Source organism: Salvia hispanica, chromosome 4, assembly GCF_023119035.1.
Source record: "Salvia hispanica cultivar TCC Black 2014 chromosome 4, UniMelb_Shisp_WGS_1.0, whole genome shotgun sequence".
In the NCBI taxonomy this organism is placed as follows: Eukaryota; Viridiplantae; Streptophyta; class Magnoliopsida; order Lamiales; family Lamiaceae; genus Salvia; species Salvia hispanica.
In genome coordinates this window covers 1,265,075-1,281,632 of record NC_062968.1, presented here as the reverse complement: position 1 = coordinate 1,281,632, position 16,558 = coordinate 1,265,075, and the positions used below count along the sequence as shown (strand labels likewise).

The window sequence follows — 16,558 nt, the reverse complement described above, 5'->3', positions numbered from 1 at the left end:
ATAAGTTTACTACAATTCGCAATTGTTCCATTAGAAAGTTCACGTTGCGAATGTCCGAATTTTTTGGAGTTGTGAACACACCAGTCCGGCTTCCTCACAGCAGTGAGTTGCAAACCACATTCATGAATCGAAGCTGTGAACTCCCAAATAATGAAGCCCTATATTATCACTTATTAGCAAGTGATTTTAATATTTACCTCTTCCTATTCTAAGTGACACATTTTTCATTTTTGAATGTCTCACTCTAATGTCACATCATTATCTCCACTATATTCTCTCTTTTATTTTATTATCTCTCAACTTGCAAAAACAAAACTGTATAAAATCTCATATCAAATAGAAAATGGTCCACTTTCAGTCCCAAATCGAAAATATCCGAAAATTGAAATGAGAAAAGCTAATATATACTGTATTTATTTAGTTGTGAGATCCACATCAGCATGTGCAAATTGTACACAAATTAGAATATTAATCCTATCATGTATATCACATTAAAATCGACTGTGTTGATTTGATATCAAAACAGAGTACAGGCCTAAAAAACTGGAAAGATGGGAGTGAAAATCAGCAGAAGCTATACAAAAACTCCACATATATTAAGCGGTTACGAATCCAGTTTTTGAACTGCAAAAAATCGCAAAGTTTCACACCATGTAAGTCATGCCTACCTGTATCAGATGCGAGTGCGGAACGCTCAAATTCGCAGTCCCCCTCCTGCTGTTCTTTCTCAAGAACGCGTAAAAATAATTGATGACGAGCTTCTTTATGAACCAAGAATCCTTCCTTGCTCGGATATCTCCATGCCCGAGAAGGTATACCACACCGGACTCCTTTGCCTTGCGTAAGAAGGACAGCTCCTTCTCGAGGCTTTGCTCAGCATCGAGGGTGATCTCATCTGTTTGTGCCTGCTGCTGTTCCTTCACTGCGCTTCCTTCTGGGATGAAATTGCTCGTATCCTTGAGCTCCTCTAGGAGGGGGACAGCGAGGGAATATACACTCCCATTTGGAGCTATTAGAATTCTAGAGAAATTCTCTCCCTCAGCATCCGAGTCATCATCATCACTCTCTAGCGATCTCTCCTGAGCTTCCCGCCGAATGAACTTCTCAAGAGACTCAATCAGCAATTGCTCAAAGGTCTGGTGGTTTTCTTTGCGAACATCCTTGTATCCATATCTGTTACCAGAAGAAAGAGGAGTGTATTAATAAAATCTTCTTGAAACAGTTTCAAAACACGTAATATAGCCTAGCAAGGCCTTCAATGGAAACCTGTATCCACCAATACACTATCAAATTAGAACTCGACAATTTCTAGCAGCCTAATACATGATGTGCACAATCCAGAATTTGTAGAAGCACAAACGCGAACCGCTAAAGCCTCTAGGAAAATTAATTAGAAAGAAAACATTGCAGTCCCAGCCCGAGATGATTTACAACATGCAAGTTCGACTAGAATAATATGGAACAAATCTCAGCTTATATGCGGCTCAAAATTTGCAGTTTACCTGGCAACACAACGAAATATGTGGTAGCTTTTGGGGCAGACTCGTCTAAACAGAAACCTCTCACTTTGAGGGACAACAGATACAGGAACATACTTTATACACACAAATATCATCATTGAATGCACAGCAGGTAGTGTTGTCAGGAAATGCCCAAATATAGCTGGTACCCCCTTCGCCAGCTCGTTGTAAATCAAGCCAATTCCAGGAGCCCTAACAGTTCCAAGGTCAGGACCTAGTTCTCGGAGCACATCCATTGACATCTTTTGCTTCACCTCTGTCTCATATTTTAGCTTGCTACCATAGTTCCAAATATACATAATGAGGAATATGACAATGGCAAATACCAATATAATCCAACTTCCATCCCCCACACTCCACAAAACTGAAGAAAGGAAAGTCAGCTCTATTCCCAAGAAAATGATAACAAAACTCAGAACAATGAAAATGTTTATCTGCCAGATGAGAAGCATCACAAGGGTTACTAAGATTGTAGTCATCATCATAACACCGAGTTCAGCAATGCCTGCAAAAAGAGACCAATCAAAACGAGGCCTATGTAATTTTATCTCAGAAGATTGTTTCTACAAAACAACCAGAAGAATCAAATTGTGTCTTAGCAGTTTCAGTTACAATCAAATGGATATACTGGTATAGGTCAAATACGAATTCCAGATCAGATATTCCTTCAGTTTATCAAATTCACAAACTGGAGATTCAGATATGCTTCTGAACCTGAAGTGTTCTGAACACAGCAATTGTTATCTACAAAATGAAAAAACCCCTAGAAGTTACAGATCAGTCATGTCATGCTACTTATATGTTGCTTGCACAGTTGCACTTGTATTCACAATCCATTATTCATTTAATTTTCTACTGTATTCAAATCATTTTAACTTTTAAAGCTCAAGCAAGTTATTAGTTGCCAGATATGGTAATCCAAGTGGCCTTATATGGCATTGAGATTAAAAGAAAAATATTAGTTTCCGATATAGTAATCCAAGTGGTCTATCGGGTATCGAAATTAAAATAAAAAATAGGTAGCTGGTACTAGGTTTCACATGGTAACATAGTGAGTAAAAAGGCCACTAGCCTATCGAATGCTTTTGATTTTAGATACTATACCAATATGAAGCAAGGATAGAGAACAGTTATGGGGGATTCGGAGATATACATGAGACAATGTGTCTAAGCTTAGACTTACAATTTCAACATCCAACATAAATTGCCTGAGCAGTTTGTTTCCCTCAAGTTTCGGTTAAATTTGAAATTTGTTAGCTTATTATATGACTTAGCAGCTAATGAACAATATGGCTTATCTCTGGATATTACATCTTAAGATTATTACTCTATCTGAGACCAAAATACAACAATCAAGCACACAGTTATTTAGGAAACCTAATCAGATTGTCCCATTGTATAGTTAAACTTAACTCAACACGAAAATGTTATAAGCTTTGATACTTCACATTCTCTCCTCACACTTGCTCATTGTTAAAGATATCATAACCATTCACCAAATTCAGACTCAAACTTGTAAGCAAATTGGTCAGTTTGCACATGCAAACAAACAAAACGAAAGGTGAAAACTAAAAAGAGAATGCACAGATGTGAAAAGAGTTAGAAGGTATCAGTTGCACTGAGAGCCAAATTTCAATGAAAAGAGACTTACCATATGCATTTCCAATCTCATATATACTTGAGATATTGCAGACTAACACCAGTGTTAGAACGAGCAAAAACCAGTTCATGACTGGAATATAAATTTGGCCCATGAATTTCCTCGAGGTATGTATAATCTTAAGACGAGGAAAACACCCAAGTGCTGTGGATTGTTTAATACAAGAGAAAGTTGCTGTTGTCATGGCCCTACTAGCAATCAGTGCTGCTACATTAGCTATGAGAAAAACGGGCCAATAAGCTCCACCTGCATCAGATCAAAAGGGAACTCCCATATTATTTGCTGACTGAAACACTATATGCAGTTGAGCTGGGCAGTGCCAGATCCAACCGAAATGAGATGTCTATCATGCTGCATAATTTAACTTGTATATCTATCTAAATGTGAAAGCATTATCAGTACACAACATGTAAAATGTAAAATCTTTCCCTCAAAAAAATGTAAAATGATTGTTATGTACTTTTATCAATTACTGATGCTACCCAACTACCACACAGATCAACAATGAAAAGGAATACATTGTATTTACTTGGAACAGAAGAGAAGAAGGCCTGTGTAGTATCAGCATGATTCTCCATAAGATATGCAGCTTGGCCCAGGTAACCCAGCAGAAGGCAAGGTAATACAAGGAACACAAATGTAAGCTGTCACAAATAATTTAAATCTTTTTGTAAGAACACAATACATCTCTAAAAGCATGTTATTGAATTTTAGGTTAAACCATAAAATAATTTGGCGAACTGTCACTACTTACTTGCACTGATCTTACAGAGAAATAGCAAAGATCTGCAAACATTGCCTCGGAACCTGAGTCACATAACTGATGATCAGATTAATCAGAAAATATGATGCCATTCTTATTAGAAAATAAAATGAATTTTCAAAATAATATGCACTCATTTGGGCATCATAGAGTTCAGCATAAGCTAGCAGCTGATTTTCACGTTCAGAAATTAAAACGTTTGAAAATAAAGTACGATACCCAGTTCACTGATACTCTTAGGTTGGGAAATATAGAGGAATTGAAACCTGAAAATTTATTGGAAAAGTTAAAACAAGAAAGCTCTCACAATTAAGTTGTAAGAATGGCCAGTTCAAGGCACTTCACTTATGCAGATCTCTGATGGATTTATGTGAAAACTCCTGAAGATATTTACATTACCACATAAGCTACAAATCAAAGGGATGCTTCATTGGCAAATGGGGAGGCAACAACCAGGTAAATGTGATTAAACACATAAATGGTCATTCCATATTGGACTTCAAAATCGAACAAAATGCAAAGCGAGCCAGATTAAAATACACCAAAAAATAGAGAAAGTTGAATTAACAATTAATCTTATCGATGTTGCAAGATTTAAAGGAAACTGAAACAAAAAAATAGTGTAATTGGAAGGAAAAAAACTGAACATCAGATTCTACCTGTTGCACAAAGAATACAGCCCCCTAGAGAATACCATGCCTTTGTTGAATTGCGCTTGAAGAAAAAATAAATATGTATTGGATTAAATGCCCGCAGAACCTTACTGTCGTACTTGACAAGGTTGTATACGCCAATGCCTCCAAGAGAACAAAACCATATAAACAAGGCAGGACCCACTACAATCCCGACTTTACTTGTTCCATACCTCTGTACACTGAATAAAATTATAAGAAATGCAACCGAGATCATCACGACGTGCTCTGCACTTCAGAAAAATAAATATTTTCAGTTATTGACCATGCTACAGGATCAAACTGAAACAATTATTATACAATAGAATTACATTTGTAAACAGCAGAAACTAAGCTAGGTCATACAATGTGATATGGATCTGATGTGCAGTAATTAACAGTCCAACTGATTATCTTTACACATGAGGTTCCAACATGGTCCACATGATTAGTAAGTACAATTGAGAGGTTGTCGGCCAATTATTGAATGTAAATGCTGCTATTGTACTTATACACTGTATCTTGCAGTTCAATATCCACAAATGAGAAAGAAGCAATATTCCATTCTTTTTCAGGTTGATGTGCTATGGGATCAGCTATCTACAGAATCACTAGTAAAGCACCTTTTCAATGTCATACCACTCAACAAAGTCAAACTACGGAAGGTACATAAAAGGTGCAAACAGTTCTGATACAAAGAAGAAGTAAAGGATGAATCACCTTGCTCAAACCCAGAGATTCCAACATCCAACCCACCAACAGCAGATATAACTGCATAAACAGATTTGAAATAGTTCATAACTACATTTAGCTCTTTCATCTTTCGACTACTTAAGAACCAACGCCTCAAGGAATCAAATATACTAAAATGATCGTTAAAAAGCACCTGACATAGCAGGTGTAACCACACCATCAGCTATCACCATAGAAGTACCAGCAAGAACCAATATGAGAAGAAGCTTTTTCAATGTGTGAGAAGACTCAAGTCTTTCCTTTATTTTCAAGGACCTCTCCAGTTCTGCTGATGGCACTTTAAGCCTGAAGCTTGATATTCGAGCATCTGAAGGCAACTGGTTTGGAAGAAGACTGACTTTGGCATGCCGGCATATCAATGAGTAGAGAGCAAATGTACCACCTACAGGAAATTGTAAAAGTAGAAGTCATACGACATCTAGAGAGTGAATAGACATGCACATTTGTTCTACAAATGGTACCAAATGTAAATAAAAAGATCAAAAGGTGAAATACCTTCGCCATCATCGTTCGCCCAAAGAACAATGAGCACATACTTGACCAGTGAAGTCAGAATTAACGTGTACAAAACTAGAGACAATGCCCCAATAACATCTTCATCCCCGTTTACAGGTGCCTTGCTGAACATCACGCTGAAGGTATATAAAGGACTAGTCCCCACATCACCAAAAACAACACCAAGTGTCTGAAATGCAAGTCCTATTCTCCTGCCTAAAGTGGCTTCCTGTGACTTTATTTTTAAAATCAAGACATCAACAAAAAATCAGCCCATTAATCAAATATAATTGCATCAAAACTCAGGTTGAATAATTAACTTCCTAGACACTGAAACTTACTTTTAACTGTGGGTAGTATGAGTGTAAAAGCTGCTAAGAGATGGGACTTTCATAAGCATAACCTAATCTAAGGCACAATGACCTAAATAGTTTGTGGGTAAAAGTGAGCTCTTCAACAGTGACAAACAAGTAAAATGCACTAGTGAAGTGAAAAACTAAAATACTCCATTACAGAACTTTAACTAATGATTCAAAGCAGCTCTCACATCAATATTATTTGGTTGTTATTAGTTCTCAGTTCAATCACAAAACTCAACACCCACTCCTTCACTGGGTTTTGTCTTTTAGGATGAAACCTCATTACAAATATTTAGTCCATCATTCTCCAAAACCTCTTGTTCTTTGACACTTGCACAAGAGAAAATAGGTCAAGGTTCAGATGCTGTCGGAAACAGCAATTAGTTTCACCAACATCTCAGCAAGTTTTGGTAACTTTTTTGGGAGACTTAGTTCAGATCAGATTTAAAGAGAGCACACTGTAGAAACATAAATACTACTGTCATCGACCTATCCTATTCCACCACTGATCAAAAGGAAAACCGCTAACTAGAAGTGCTCTTATTCCGTAGCTAATTGGATAATTGTTCACTGCATTTACCCTGCTCTCCTGGCGATCAGATAAGCCTCAATTTCGAGTAATTATTCTTCTTATCAGAGTTATCACATAAAATCCTCTGAAATTTAAATAGCTCAAATGCGCTCAACGTCGAATTGAAATGCAATCAGAATACATGAACACTATTAGGCTAAACGAAACGCACCTCAAAATCATTCCTATGAGCTCCGGGAACTTCGAGCGCTTCGACATCAAACGAATCAATCCTAGGCCCCGTGCGAATCAACCTCTGCTCCGCATTATCCTCGTCGTCGGAATCCCTCTGCGGCGATTCCAATCCGCCGTCGTTGTCGATCTCGGAGCCCTCCTCATCCTGGTACACCCAGCGCGACTCCATCGAATCCATCGAGGTTAACCCCTTGTTCTCCCTCTCCGATCCCTCCTCCGTCATCTCTCTACACGCAGTCGCGTCTTCTAGCTGCACGTACACATGGATTTACCAATACACAAACACGCACGCGTAAATTATACGTATCGGCTTATCTTCTTCAGACTGTTTGGTTGAATTTCGCGTGACGAGATCGGGTTTCTGTGCGTGTGCTTTTTGGTAGTGTGTGTTGTGTGTGTGAAATGAATGTAACCAACTTGATTCAAAGGTTAGCTCTCGTAAAAGAAAGCTTTTGATCAGAGCGCAGCGTAAGAAAAAGAGTGGAGGTTAGTCTAACGTGCGCCGACGGTGCGTATCGGAATTTCGACAGGCTCAAAGCCCAATTATCGGCCCGTTTTTTCCAACTCATGCTGGGCCCATTTTCCTGGCCCATTAAGTGGCCCACGCTAGTATATAGCAATGGGATAATTTTCATTTATTTGTTATTTTAGAATTGGATAACTTTCATTTCGATTACTAATTTGTGTTTCATGGGAGTGATCAAGTGTTAACTCATCATTTAATTGCTAATTACAATTAATTTAAGACTATAGAATTTTAGAAAACTTATAGTCTACAATTTGTCACGTGTAATTTTCGTTTTTATTAATTAAATCGAAAAAGATAAAAAAAAAACTACCAAATTAGGGTTTTGGAAGAAAATGTCAATATAGTGTTTCGAAAATATCAACACAATACTTTGAAAATGTCAACACAATGCTTTGAGAATGTTAACACATAGCTTATATTGACATTCTTCATGTATTATATCGACATATTTTATATATTACGTTGACGTTTGTTGATGTACTAAAAAATTGAAAATTTAAAAAAAAATTCAAATTTTGACATCAGAACATATGCAAGTGAGATCTCGTTAGAATCCTTATGAAATTATCTTTAATTTGATATATGTTATACGAAAAAATAATTTAAATCGAGAAAGTTATATGCATTTTAAAGTTATGAGATATTTTTTAAAAGTTAGTTACAACTAATTTATTGACATTTTTTATTAATCGTATTGACATTTCGGGGTTAATGATCTAGGCATTTATTTAAATATCTAATAGCTATTATTTACTGACACCTAACTTCCGAATATGAGTAAAATCCATATGGTCTTTAATTATTTTCTCCTAAATTAAATTCGATATGGCAATTTCGGTTTAGGGAAAGGACATTGCATTCAATTCATGAAAAATGGAGTACTAACTTTCGGTATAAATTTGTGATTTCTTCAAACATTTTTTTTATATAAAAAAAACTCCCATTTGTTATTGCTTATATTCACTTCAACGAAGTGATAATATTTACTAGGAAATCATAGAGAATCAAAGAAAAGAAGAAATATGAAGGTTAGCAGCTGAAACTAATGAAAAGCCAATTTCCATAATCATTCCATCACTCCAAATGAAATTCTTGCACAGAAAAACTAAATCTTGCATAACATTCAGCTTTCATCAAAAACGCATTTCAACAATCTGCACAGCTAAAATTGACCAACAAAATCAAGAAGAAGAAGAATCCCATATTTGGGTATGCACAAGACAAGCTTTTCTTCAAATTCAGCAAACCATCGTTCAAAAATGCGCCAAACAGAGAGCAATCCAGCCCGGAAAATCCTCCCACGCACAGATCATCCATTTCGGCTTGCAATCAGACACTTCCACTTCCAACATGCTCATCAATTTCTACTCCAAATGCGGCGCCGTGGATCATGCCCGCAAGGTGTTCGACGAAATGCGCCTGCGAAGCGTGGTTTCATGGAACACCATGATCGGCGCCTACTCTCAAAACAGCTACGGCAACGGCGAAGCAGCTGTGTCTCTATTCGCCCGGATGCTCAGAGAAGGATCGGAGTTGAGTGAATTCGCCTTGTCTAGCGTGCTATGCGCTTGCGCCTCGAATTTTTTGCCCTGTGAGAGCAAACAGTTACATGTCTTGGTTGTTAAGTCGTCGATGGAGTCGAATGCCTTCGTTGGCACGGCTTTGCTCGATGTTTATGCGAAATGCCGATTCATCGACGACGCATTGCACGTGTTTGAGGCCATGCCGGAGAAGAGTGACGTGACGTGGAGCTCGATGATGGCTGGATTCGTGCAGAACGATCTGTACGAGGAGGCGTTGAGATTGTTTCTCGCAGCGCAGAGAAATGGAGTCGAGATGAATGTTTTCATGATCTCCTCTGTTCTCTGTGCCTCGGCTGCCTTGGCGGCGTTGGTACAAGGGAGGCAAGTGCACGCAGTCGTGTGTAAGGCCGGTTTTGGTGCAAACGAGTACGTTGTTTCTTCTCTCGTCGATGTTTATGCAAGATGTGGTAGCATTAATCAGTCTCACTCTGTTTTCTCCGAAGCAGAGAAGAGAAATGTGATCCTTTGGAACACGATGATCTCGGGCTTTGCAAGGCACGCTAGGCCCTTGGAGGCTATGATGCTGTTCGAGAAGATGCAACAGGCGTTTCTGTATCCGAGTGAGGTAACTTATGTCTCTATCTTATCTGCTTGCGCTCACATGGGATTGGCTGAGAAGGGGCGGAGGTATTTTGACATGATGAAGGAGCAAGGCTTGAATCCGGGCGCTGTGCATTACTCGTGTATGGTTGATATCCTAGGTAGAACGGGGAGGATTGACGAGGCCATGGATATGATTGAGAAAATGCCGTTTGAGGCCACTGCGTCCATGTGGGGATCGCTCTTGGCCTCATGCAGAGTTCATAAAAACGTAGAGGTGGCAGAGGTTGCTGCAAGAAAATTGTTCAAGATCGAGCCTAACAACGCTGGGAATCATGTTTTGCTGTCAAACGTATATGCTGCAAGCGGGAGGTGGGACGACGTTGCATCAGCAAGGAAACTGCTCAAGAGTAGTGAAGTTAAGAAGGAGAGGGGGAAGAGCTGGATTGAGATCAAAGACACTGTTCACTCGTTCATGGTCGGGGAGAGGAGCCATCCGCGGATGGGGGAGATATACGCGAGGCTGGATGATTTGCTCGAGGAGATGGAGAAGTCGGGGTTCAGAGGGCTAGTTGAGCACGATCTGCACGATGTGGAGGATGATTGCAAGAGGGAGCTGCTGAAGCATCATAGTGAGAAGCTGGCTTTTACTTTCGGGTTGATGTGTTTGCCTCGGTTTGTTCCGATAAGGATCATGAAGAATCTGAGGATTTGTGGGGACTGCCATCAGTTTATGAAGGTTGCTTCGGCTGTAACGGGGCGCGAGATCGTGGTGAGGGATAATAATCGGTTTCACCATTTCAAGGAGGGGGTGTGTTCGTGTGGAGAATTTTGGTGAGTCTGTACACTGAGATGAAGTAGCTACGAGTTATTGAGTGTAGGAATATGTTAGTGAAAGAGGGGTGATTCTTTTGTGACAAAAGACAAATGGAATCTGTAATTTTCCAGGGTTGATCTTGATTCAACAAGATAAACAGATAATTGTCAAATTTTGGGTTGATCCAAAAGTATTAAAAAAAAAGAATAAAACCTAAGCAATGGTTCAAACTTCAAACTACTTTATCCCCCATTCACATAAAAGAGTTGTCAGATTGTAAGTTAATAATCACTAAATCCAAGAGCTCACAAATTATATAACACAGGATCAGATTGTAAATTAACATCACTAAATCCTCCATATTGTGCATTATCCAATCCGTCTCTTCAACTCATCCCGGCAGCATTCGCATCCACATCCTGTTGAATTTCATCGTACGCCCCTGATTCTTCGTTATAAGAATACCTGCACCAACAGACAAAGGGGGAAACACAAGTAAGCCATAAGACAACTTTATATCTGGACGAAGCAAGTAGCCTATTTATGGTTAACCAAAAGATTCTGGAGCAACTACATGCTTTCCCGGTCCATACTTTAACCATATAATTATTTTGCTCAAGTAAATCAGACTACTCGTTGTATGACAATATCAGCATATGAGTGAGAAGATGAAGCCTGAAGGAGGAATGCATTCATTTTATATAAAAAGTCGAAGAATAATTACTGCCACATTACCATTTCCCAGTTGCTGCACAGCCATACAATCCCGTGGATGGATCATAATAGTAGCCCAAATTGCTGTTGTAGTAATATCTGAAACGGTAAGTGATTGGGTACGAGAATAGCTCAGAAAAACCACTCTACTTAAAACACAATCCAACCACATAAGATGAGTGACAACATATTGACAGCCTTGACCATCTCAGTGTTTATTACTTTTAACGAGAGATAACATAAGTTGCTTTCAAGACGCAAAAGAGTTGTATAAGCTAGTCCTCAAAGCTAGAAACCTAGAACAATATGTTGTTGATTGAACTCGTCACATGTTCAGCTAGGCGCTAGCAAAACAGAAGATATAACAGAAAAAGTATATTGTTTAATAATGCATTTTATGATACCAGCAACTAAACTTGTATATTTAGCACATAAACCACGTAAAGGGAAATTGAAAGGTGAGACATACCCAGTAGAATCATCATATACATAGTCATTTTGCATCTCTCCACCTGCAAGCACATACATGTACAACTTAGCTACAATAGTTTTTTCCCTATACCATATACTTCAAGATGCTGGGATTAAGCATACCCTCAACGGCCTGGGATGAAAACGACCCATTCCCAGTAGTGGCGGGAGTATCCGCAGCCTTCCCTTCATCGTCTCCAAACATATCAAACATGTCTTCAGATGTCTCTTTGCCCAGACCTTCTGGGAGACCATGCTTTCTAGCATTGACTAATTTCTCATAACCCTCTGCAAAGTTACAATATAACATTTCTCATAATAAACTTATCAACAATAAACACATGGCTAAAGAGAAAAAATACCAAATTAAGGAACAAGGAAAAAAGTTATTTCAATGCCAAAGCTTTTATCACCAACTCTTTCTAAGTTTTTTAGAGAAACAGATTTTACAATGAGAGTACAAACCCACTAAAAACTACAGAGAGTATAATAAGCAAAGTGTCTAAACAAAAAGGTATGGAGCTTAAGATGTAGAGAAGATCATTTTCACATTCACAAGTGGCTGCATTAAAGCGGTCCTAATTTTTACCAGTATCCCAGAAAGCAATTTCTAAAGCACGGAAACACACACTACACAGTACAACTCAAAGAATCAAATAAATACTTTAATAAGGTCCTAGTTTGCCTCCATTTTGTTCTTATTTCAGGAAATTAGAAAGAGCCGCGTGAGTAGGAGAGTGACTCAAGAAGAAAAAGGGAATGAGTCTATTATCTTTTGAGATAAGACCGCTGCCAAAAGGTATGATGTCTATATGTCATGCACATAAAAATGAAGTCGTAACTCTTAGAAATAAAATAGAACCTTAAAATGCCTAGAAGAATATGTCATGTTTCATGCTAATAATATAATAAAATAAAGAAGTAATAATCACAGAGGAGTATAAAAAGGGCCCGAAAAAACCAAGAAAAGTCACGCGATCGGACCTGCTTCACGCTCAAAATGTTCCTGCTTTTCATCATAGACATCTGCAGAGCAAACAAGTCCACAAATACAAATGGATGAGTGAAAATGTCTTAAAGGTTGCAGGCTCTTCAGACAGAAAATAGAACAGCTCAACTATAATCGCCATTCTCCATCAGTTTCATGGCATCTTCAGTTAGCTGGTCAAACAGATTTTTGGTTTCTGCAGACATCTTTTGCCTCTTATCAGTTGAACCCTTTAATCTCCTCAAAGCACGCAAAACCTGTTGGAGATTGATTCAATTAAAGATTTTGACAAAGAGTGGTGTGTGACGACTATTTTGATGAGATAAAATTCAACTGGAAAAACATGGGCAGCTCAAAATTGAACGAAAAAAATTAACTCAAAATCATATGTAAGATGAGATAAACAAAAAAATTAACTATACACTCTCTCTTATCACCCAATAAACGATATATGGCCTCTTCCCTTCAAACAAAAATGAACTATTCTAGAACATGAATGTAGTGTTAAATACATAAAAGCGAATAATTTGAAGGAGAGATAAAGTTTTTGTATGGACATTATCCGCAGAAGACATTTTATCTCTCTGAATCTTTATAGCTTGTTCAGCCACTCATGCATACAAGTTTCTTTCATGGTAACGAGCCTAGGTTACAGAAGGTGAAGGTACCAATAAGCAACAATTATTCAAAACAAGTTTGACAGGATAGATGATGCATATTTCATTAAAAGTTAAAACATAAAACCCATCACATTTTTTTCAATGCAAACCGTATACCTTTCTTGAAGAGACTGACATGCAGGGGAAAAAAAAAGAAAGAGCAAAAAAACACCCATGATTGTAAGGAACGATTATTCTGAATAACACCCTACAGTGATGTAAGATACTGGAATAAATAAAACATAACAGCTAGAGCTTACTGTTTCTCCAGGTTCAAGAGCATCTGCAATCCGCCGATTAATTACTGCAAGCTCTTCGGTTGATAGGTCATGAGGTTTCTCATCATTATTCATGGGCGTAGAGCTCTTTTCAACATACTTTTCACACAAATCCACACCATCAAGCCAGGCATCCTGTAAGAGTTTATGTGAGCATGATGCAGGAATAAAATAATCAGTAATCACACTGAAGACTATTAGTACCTTAATTTGCTTATTCATGTATTCAACGTAATTTCCATTATCATCAAAGTAGCCCTCTTCTCTCTCTTGTTCGAGATTAAAAGGTTCTAATGGGACGCCTTCATCAATAAATTCCTCAGTGTCCTGACAAAATTCATTTCTGACAATTAGTATAATCCAAGGAAAATAAACTAGTACGTCTAAACCTAAACCAAAACCAAAACCAAAACCAATTAAATAGGACCACGAAATCAGCCTAGATGTGGGAGAAGAGGTTAACTTCATTCAAGGAACTGTTACTACTGTAAAAAAGGAAGGTGGAAGGCCTCAAGCACAAAAGAAAAAAATCGAGTTGGAGATGGAAAACAGTAAGTGCAAGAAACCATCATAAAAACAACACCCGAATTACAGATGAAATGTTCTTGGTCACTTCGTTGGTAAATCCATTTTGAAACTGAATATTACCTCATAAAAGACTAGCCATCAACTGGCACACATGAAATAGTACTGTCATTTGGCAAGTGCAGAAGGATGATAGAAACAAGTGCATTATATATACAGAAGAAACTATTTGAAGCCCAGGAGAAAGGTATTTTAAAGTCATAACTTGGATGATTCCACAGTGTTGGTAAATGATCCACGGTTATGATATGATACCACAGGTACGAGCAAGAATTTAGGATAGCAATCAAATTTAGCAGCCTAAGCTCGGAAGGCATGGTATATTTCACAATTTTCTTGCAAGTGATTGGCAAGTCCAAGTTCAATGAAAGCAAGAATCCACTTCACTGAGCACATAAGTAAAATAATGCACAAAAATTATAAACAGAAGCATCATACTAAGCTCAAAGCACTGCTCTAACAAAATTACAAAAACCAACAAAATAGCAAATTCCTACTAAAGCACATTCGAGCACAAGCATCAACAATTCAACAGCACAAATGAGCATCTATCTAGGTCCCCTTATATAAACTACCTGGTACTTGAATTCTGCTTTCCTCACATCAGTTGCAAAACCAAAGGTTTCAGCATCAGCATACTCTTCACTAAGCACTTTCTGAAACTTACTCCTTCTCACGGCACGATTTCTGGCAGCAACGCTAGGATCCTTCGCAACTGGAGCATCGTCTCCCGGTGCAGCACCTGCAACATGATCCCCCTGCTTCACCTTCTTCCCTTTAGGAAACCTCACCCTCTTCTCCCTACGCAAGTGAGCAAACAAACCCAAAAATAAACACAGAAAGCAGATTCTCCATTAAAACAAAACATCCAATCCACGTAAAAGGCTTAATTGTTTCATTTTACTTTTTCCCCCTTCGCCCCCAATCAATCAAAATCCCTAAATTTTCCTTCAATTGGATATTAATACATGACAAAAGTACAAATTCCGCCATGAAAATGCGAAGCACGAGTAAATTGCATAAACCCTAGGGCTAGTATCAAACACGTCGTCAAATTAGCAGAAGCTAGCTAGCGCCATACATGCACGAGTACAGGGAGAGAGAAATTTACGCAGGAGGTTTGCTTGATTCATCGTCTTCGACGAAGGAGCGCTTCAGGCCGCCGCGCGATGATCCTTCTTCCGCCATTGCACGAATCGGAGCGCGTGTTGCGACGTGTGTTTTGTGTGTGTGTGAGTGTGTGTAAAAATAAGATGGAATAATTTAAAATGGAATATATTTATCTTCTAAACTTTATTCACCGCCAAAATGAATTAAAACGTAGGAGTAGAATATTTAATATTCTTTCAGCCGACTTTGATAAGTAATTGATGTTGAGATAAATTTGTCTTGTATTATAAATTCCGGTTCTCTCTATATATGATTTTATGTGACAATAAATAATATATTACTCATATTATAGTCATTCTTAATAAATTGTCTAAACTTTATATTTATACGAATATATTCTAGTATTGTACATAACAACATATGCTGAACCGAATTAATATTACTACAATATAATGTGACAATAGGTGCTATTTTAGAGTCATATTACAGTCATTCATTAATAGATTGTCTATAACATATTATTTGTACGTATAGATTCTATTTAACATCATATGCTATATCGAATTGATATTGCAGTATTATGTGATAATAAGCACCAAGTATATTAGAATCTTATTTATTCAAATCAAGGATCACAAGTTACGGTTCTTGTTGAGAACTCACTAGAAATAGAACCAAAAAGCTCAACGATAAATTGAAAAAATTAGGAAAAGAAATATTAATTCAATAATTTACTTACATGCAAGTCGGCCAATGATTAAATACGAGTGGACTGACCTAAGAAGAAGTGAGCATATGAGAATTACGAGTCTCATTATATTAAAAAAATTAAAGACTTGGAAGCTAAGCAATTTTGTTTGGGTATTTATTTGTTTTCTAGTAGATTAGTAGATAGTAGAAAATATTAATTGGTTTTCATTGAATGTCTCATTTTGGCTTAGCTCATGTTTTAATAAATTTAAATAAAAATAATGGATAAAGTTATTAAAATATGAGTTGTATTTTTATACTCCCTCCATTCCATTTTATAAGTTCTAAGTGAGAACGGTACAAGTTTTAAGAAATGTGAAGGAAAATTGATTAAAAAATGTGTGAGTCTCATTTTTATATTTTAATTTTATACTCCACAATACTCCTTCCGTCCCACTTTAGGAATCCCGATTTACCATTTTTGGATGTCCCATTTTAGGTGTAACGCCCCACTTTTTCAAACCCTAATTTTCGGGTTATAAAATTATTGCATTAAATGCCTTAAATGCTTTGATATGTGAATTATTTGATGAGTAATTAACTGCAT

The 16,558-nt window shown here is 37.5% G+C and overlaps 3 protein-coding genes across 4 annotated transcripts; 1 reads left to right on the top strand and 2 right to left on the bottom strand.

Moving 5' to 3' along the window:
- Window positions 1-382: 382 nt before the first annotated feature.
- On the bottom strand, window positions 383-7,412 carry LOC125222354 (potassium transporter 7). Its single transcript, XM_048124896.1, has 10 exons — window positions 6,965-7,412; window positions 5,863-6,097; window positions 5,501-5,749; window positions 5,335-5,385; window positions 4,603-4,863; window positions 3,935-3,987; window positions 3,710-3,824; window positions 3,172-3,426; window positions 1,503-2,025; window positions 383-1,173 (listed from the first exon to the last, which is right to left on the bottom strand). The coding sequence occupies exons 1-10, from the start codon at window positions 7,208-7,210 to the stop codon at window positions 645-647; spliced, it is 2,517 nt and encodes an 838-aa protein (XP_047980853.1). The 5' UTR covers window positions 7,211-7,412; the 3' UTR covers window positions 383-644.
- A 1,131-nt stretch (window positions 7,413-8,543) lies between these two features.
- Window positions 8,544-10,591, top strand: LOC125221990 (pentatricopeptide repeat-containing protein At5g04780, mitochondrial-like). Its single transcript, XM_048124359.1, has one exon. It carries the CDS (start codon window positions 8,600-8,602, stop codon window positions 10,475-10,477), a length of 1,878 nt encoding a protein of 625 aa, XP_047980316.1. The 5' UTR covers window positions 8,544-8,599; the 3' UTR covers window positions 10,478-10,591.
- Window positions 10,592-10,687: 96 nt separating this feature from the next.
- LOC125221991 (CD2 antigen cytoplasmic tail-binding protein 2) lies at window positions 10,688-15,422 on the bottom strand. 2 transcript variants are annotated; one of them, XM_048124360.1, is made up of 10 exons: window positions 15,263-15,422; window positions 14,727-14,952; window positions 13,771-13,893; window positions 13,549-13,701; window positions 12,760-12,886; window positions 12,626-12,667; window positions 11,765-11,929; window positions 11,640-11,682; window positions 11,192-11,269; window positions 10,688-10,921 (listed from the first exon to the last, which is right to left on the bottom strand). In XM_048124360.1, the coding sequence occupies exons 1-10, from the start codon at window positions 15,337-15,339 to the stop codon at window positions 10,843-10,845; spliced, it is 1,113 nt and encodes a 370-aa protein (XP_047980317.1). In that variant the 5' UTR covers window positions 15,340-15,422; the 3' UTR covers window positions 10,688-10,842. The 2 variants fall into 2 exon arrangements, with proteins under 2 accessions (XP_047980317.1, XP_047980318.1); XM_048124361.1 differs by having other exon boundaries at window positions 11,192-11,254.
- Window positions 15,423-16,558: the final 1,136 nt, after the last annotated feature.

Coding starts and splice junctions, on each gene's coding strand:
- LOC125222354 (XM_048124896.1), bottom strand. CDS start 7,210: ATGACGGAGGAGGGATCGGAGAGGGAGAACAAGGGGTTAACCTCGATG. Junction 5,750..5,862: donor GGCGAACGATGATGGCGAAG/GTATTTCACCTT, acceptor AATTTCCTGTAG/GTGGTACATTTGCTCTCTAC. Junction 3,825..3,934: donor TCTCTGTAAGATCAGTGCAA/GTAAGTAGTGAC, acceptor TATTTGTGACAG/CTTACATTTGTGTTCCTTGT.
- LOC125221990 (XM_048124359.1), top strand. CDS start 8,600: ATGAAATTCTTGCACAGAAAAACTAAATCTTGCATAACATTCAGCTTT.
- LOC125221991 (XM_048124360.1), bottom strand. CDS start 15,339: ATGGCGGAAGAAGGATCATCGCGCGGCGGCCTGAAGCGCTCCTTCGTC. Junction 14,953..15,262: donor GAATCAAGCAAACCTCCTGC/GTAAATTTCTCT, acceptor TCACTTGCGTAG/GGAGAAGAGGGTGAGGTTTC. Junction 11,930..12,625: donor ACATTTTGAGCGTGAAGCAG/GTCCGATCGCGT, acceptor GTAACTTTGCAG/AGGGTTATGAGAAATTAGTC.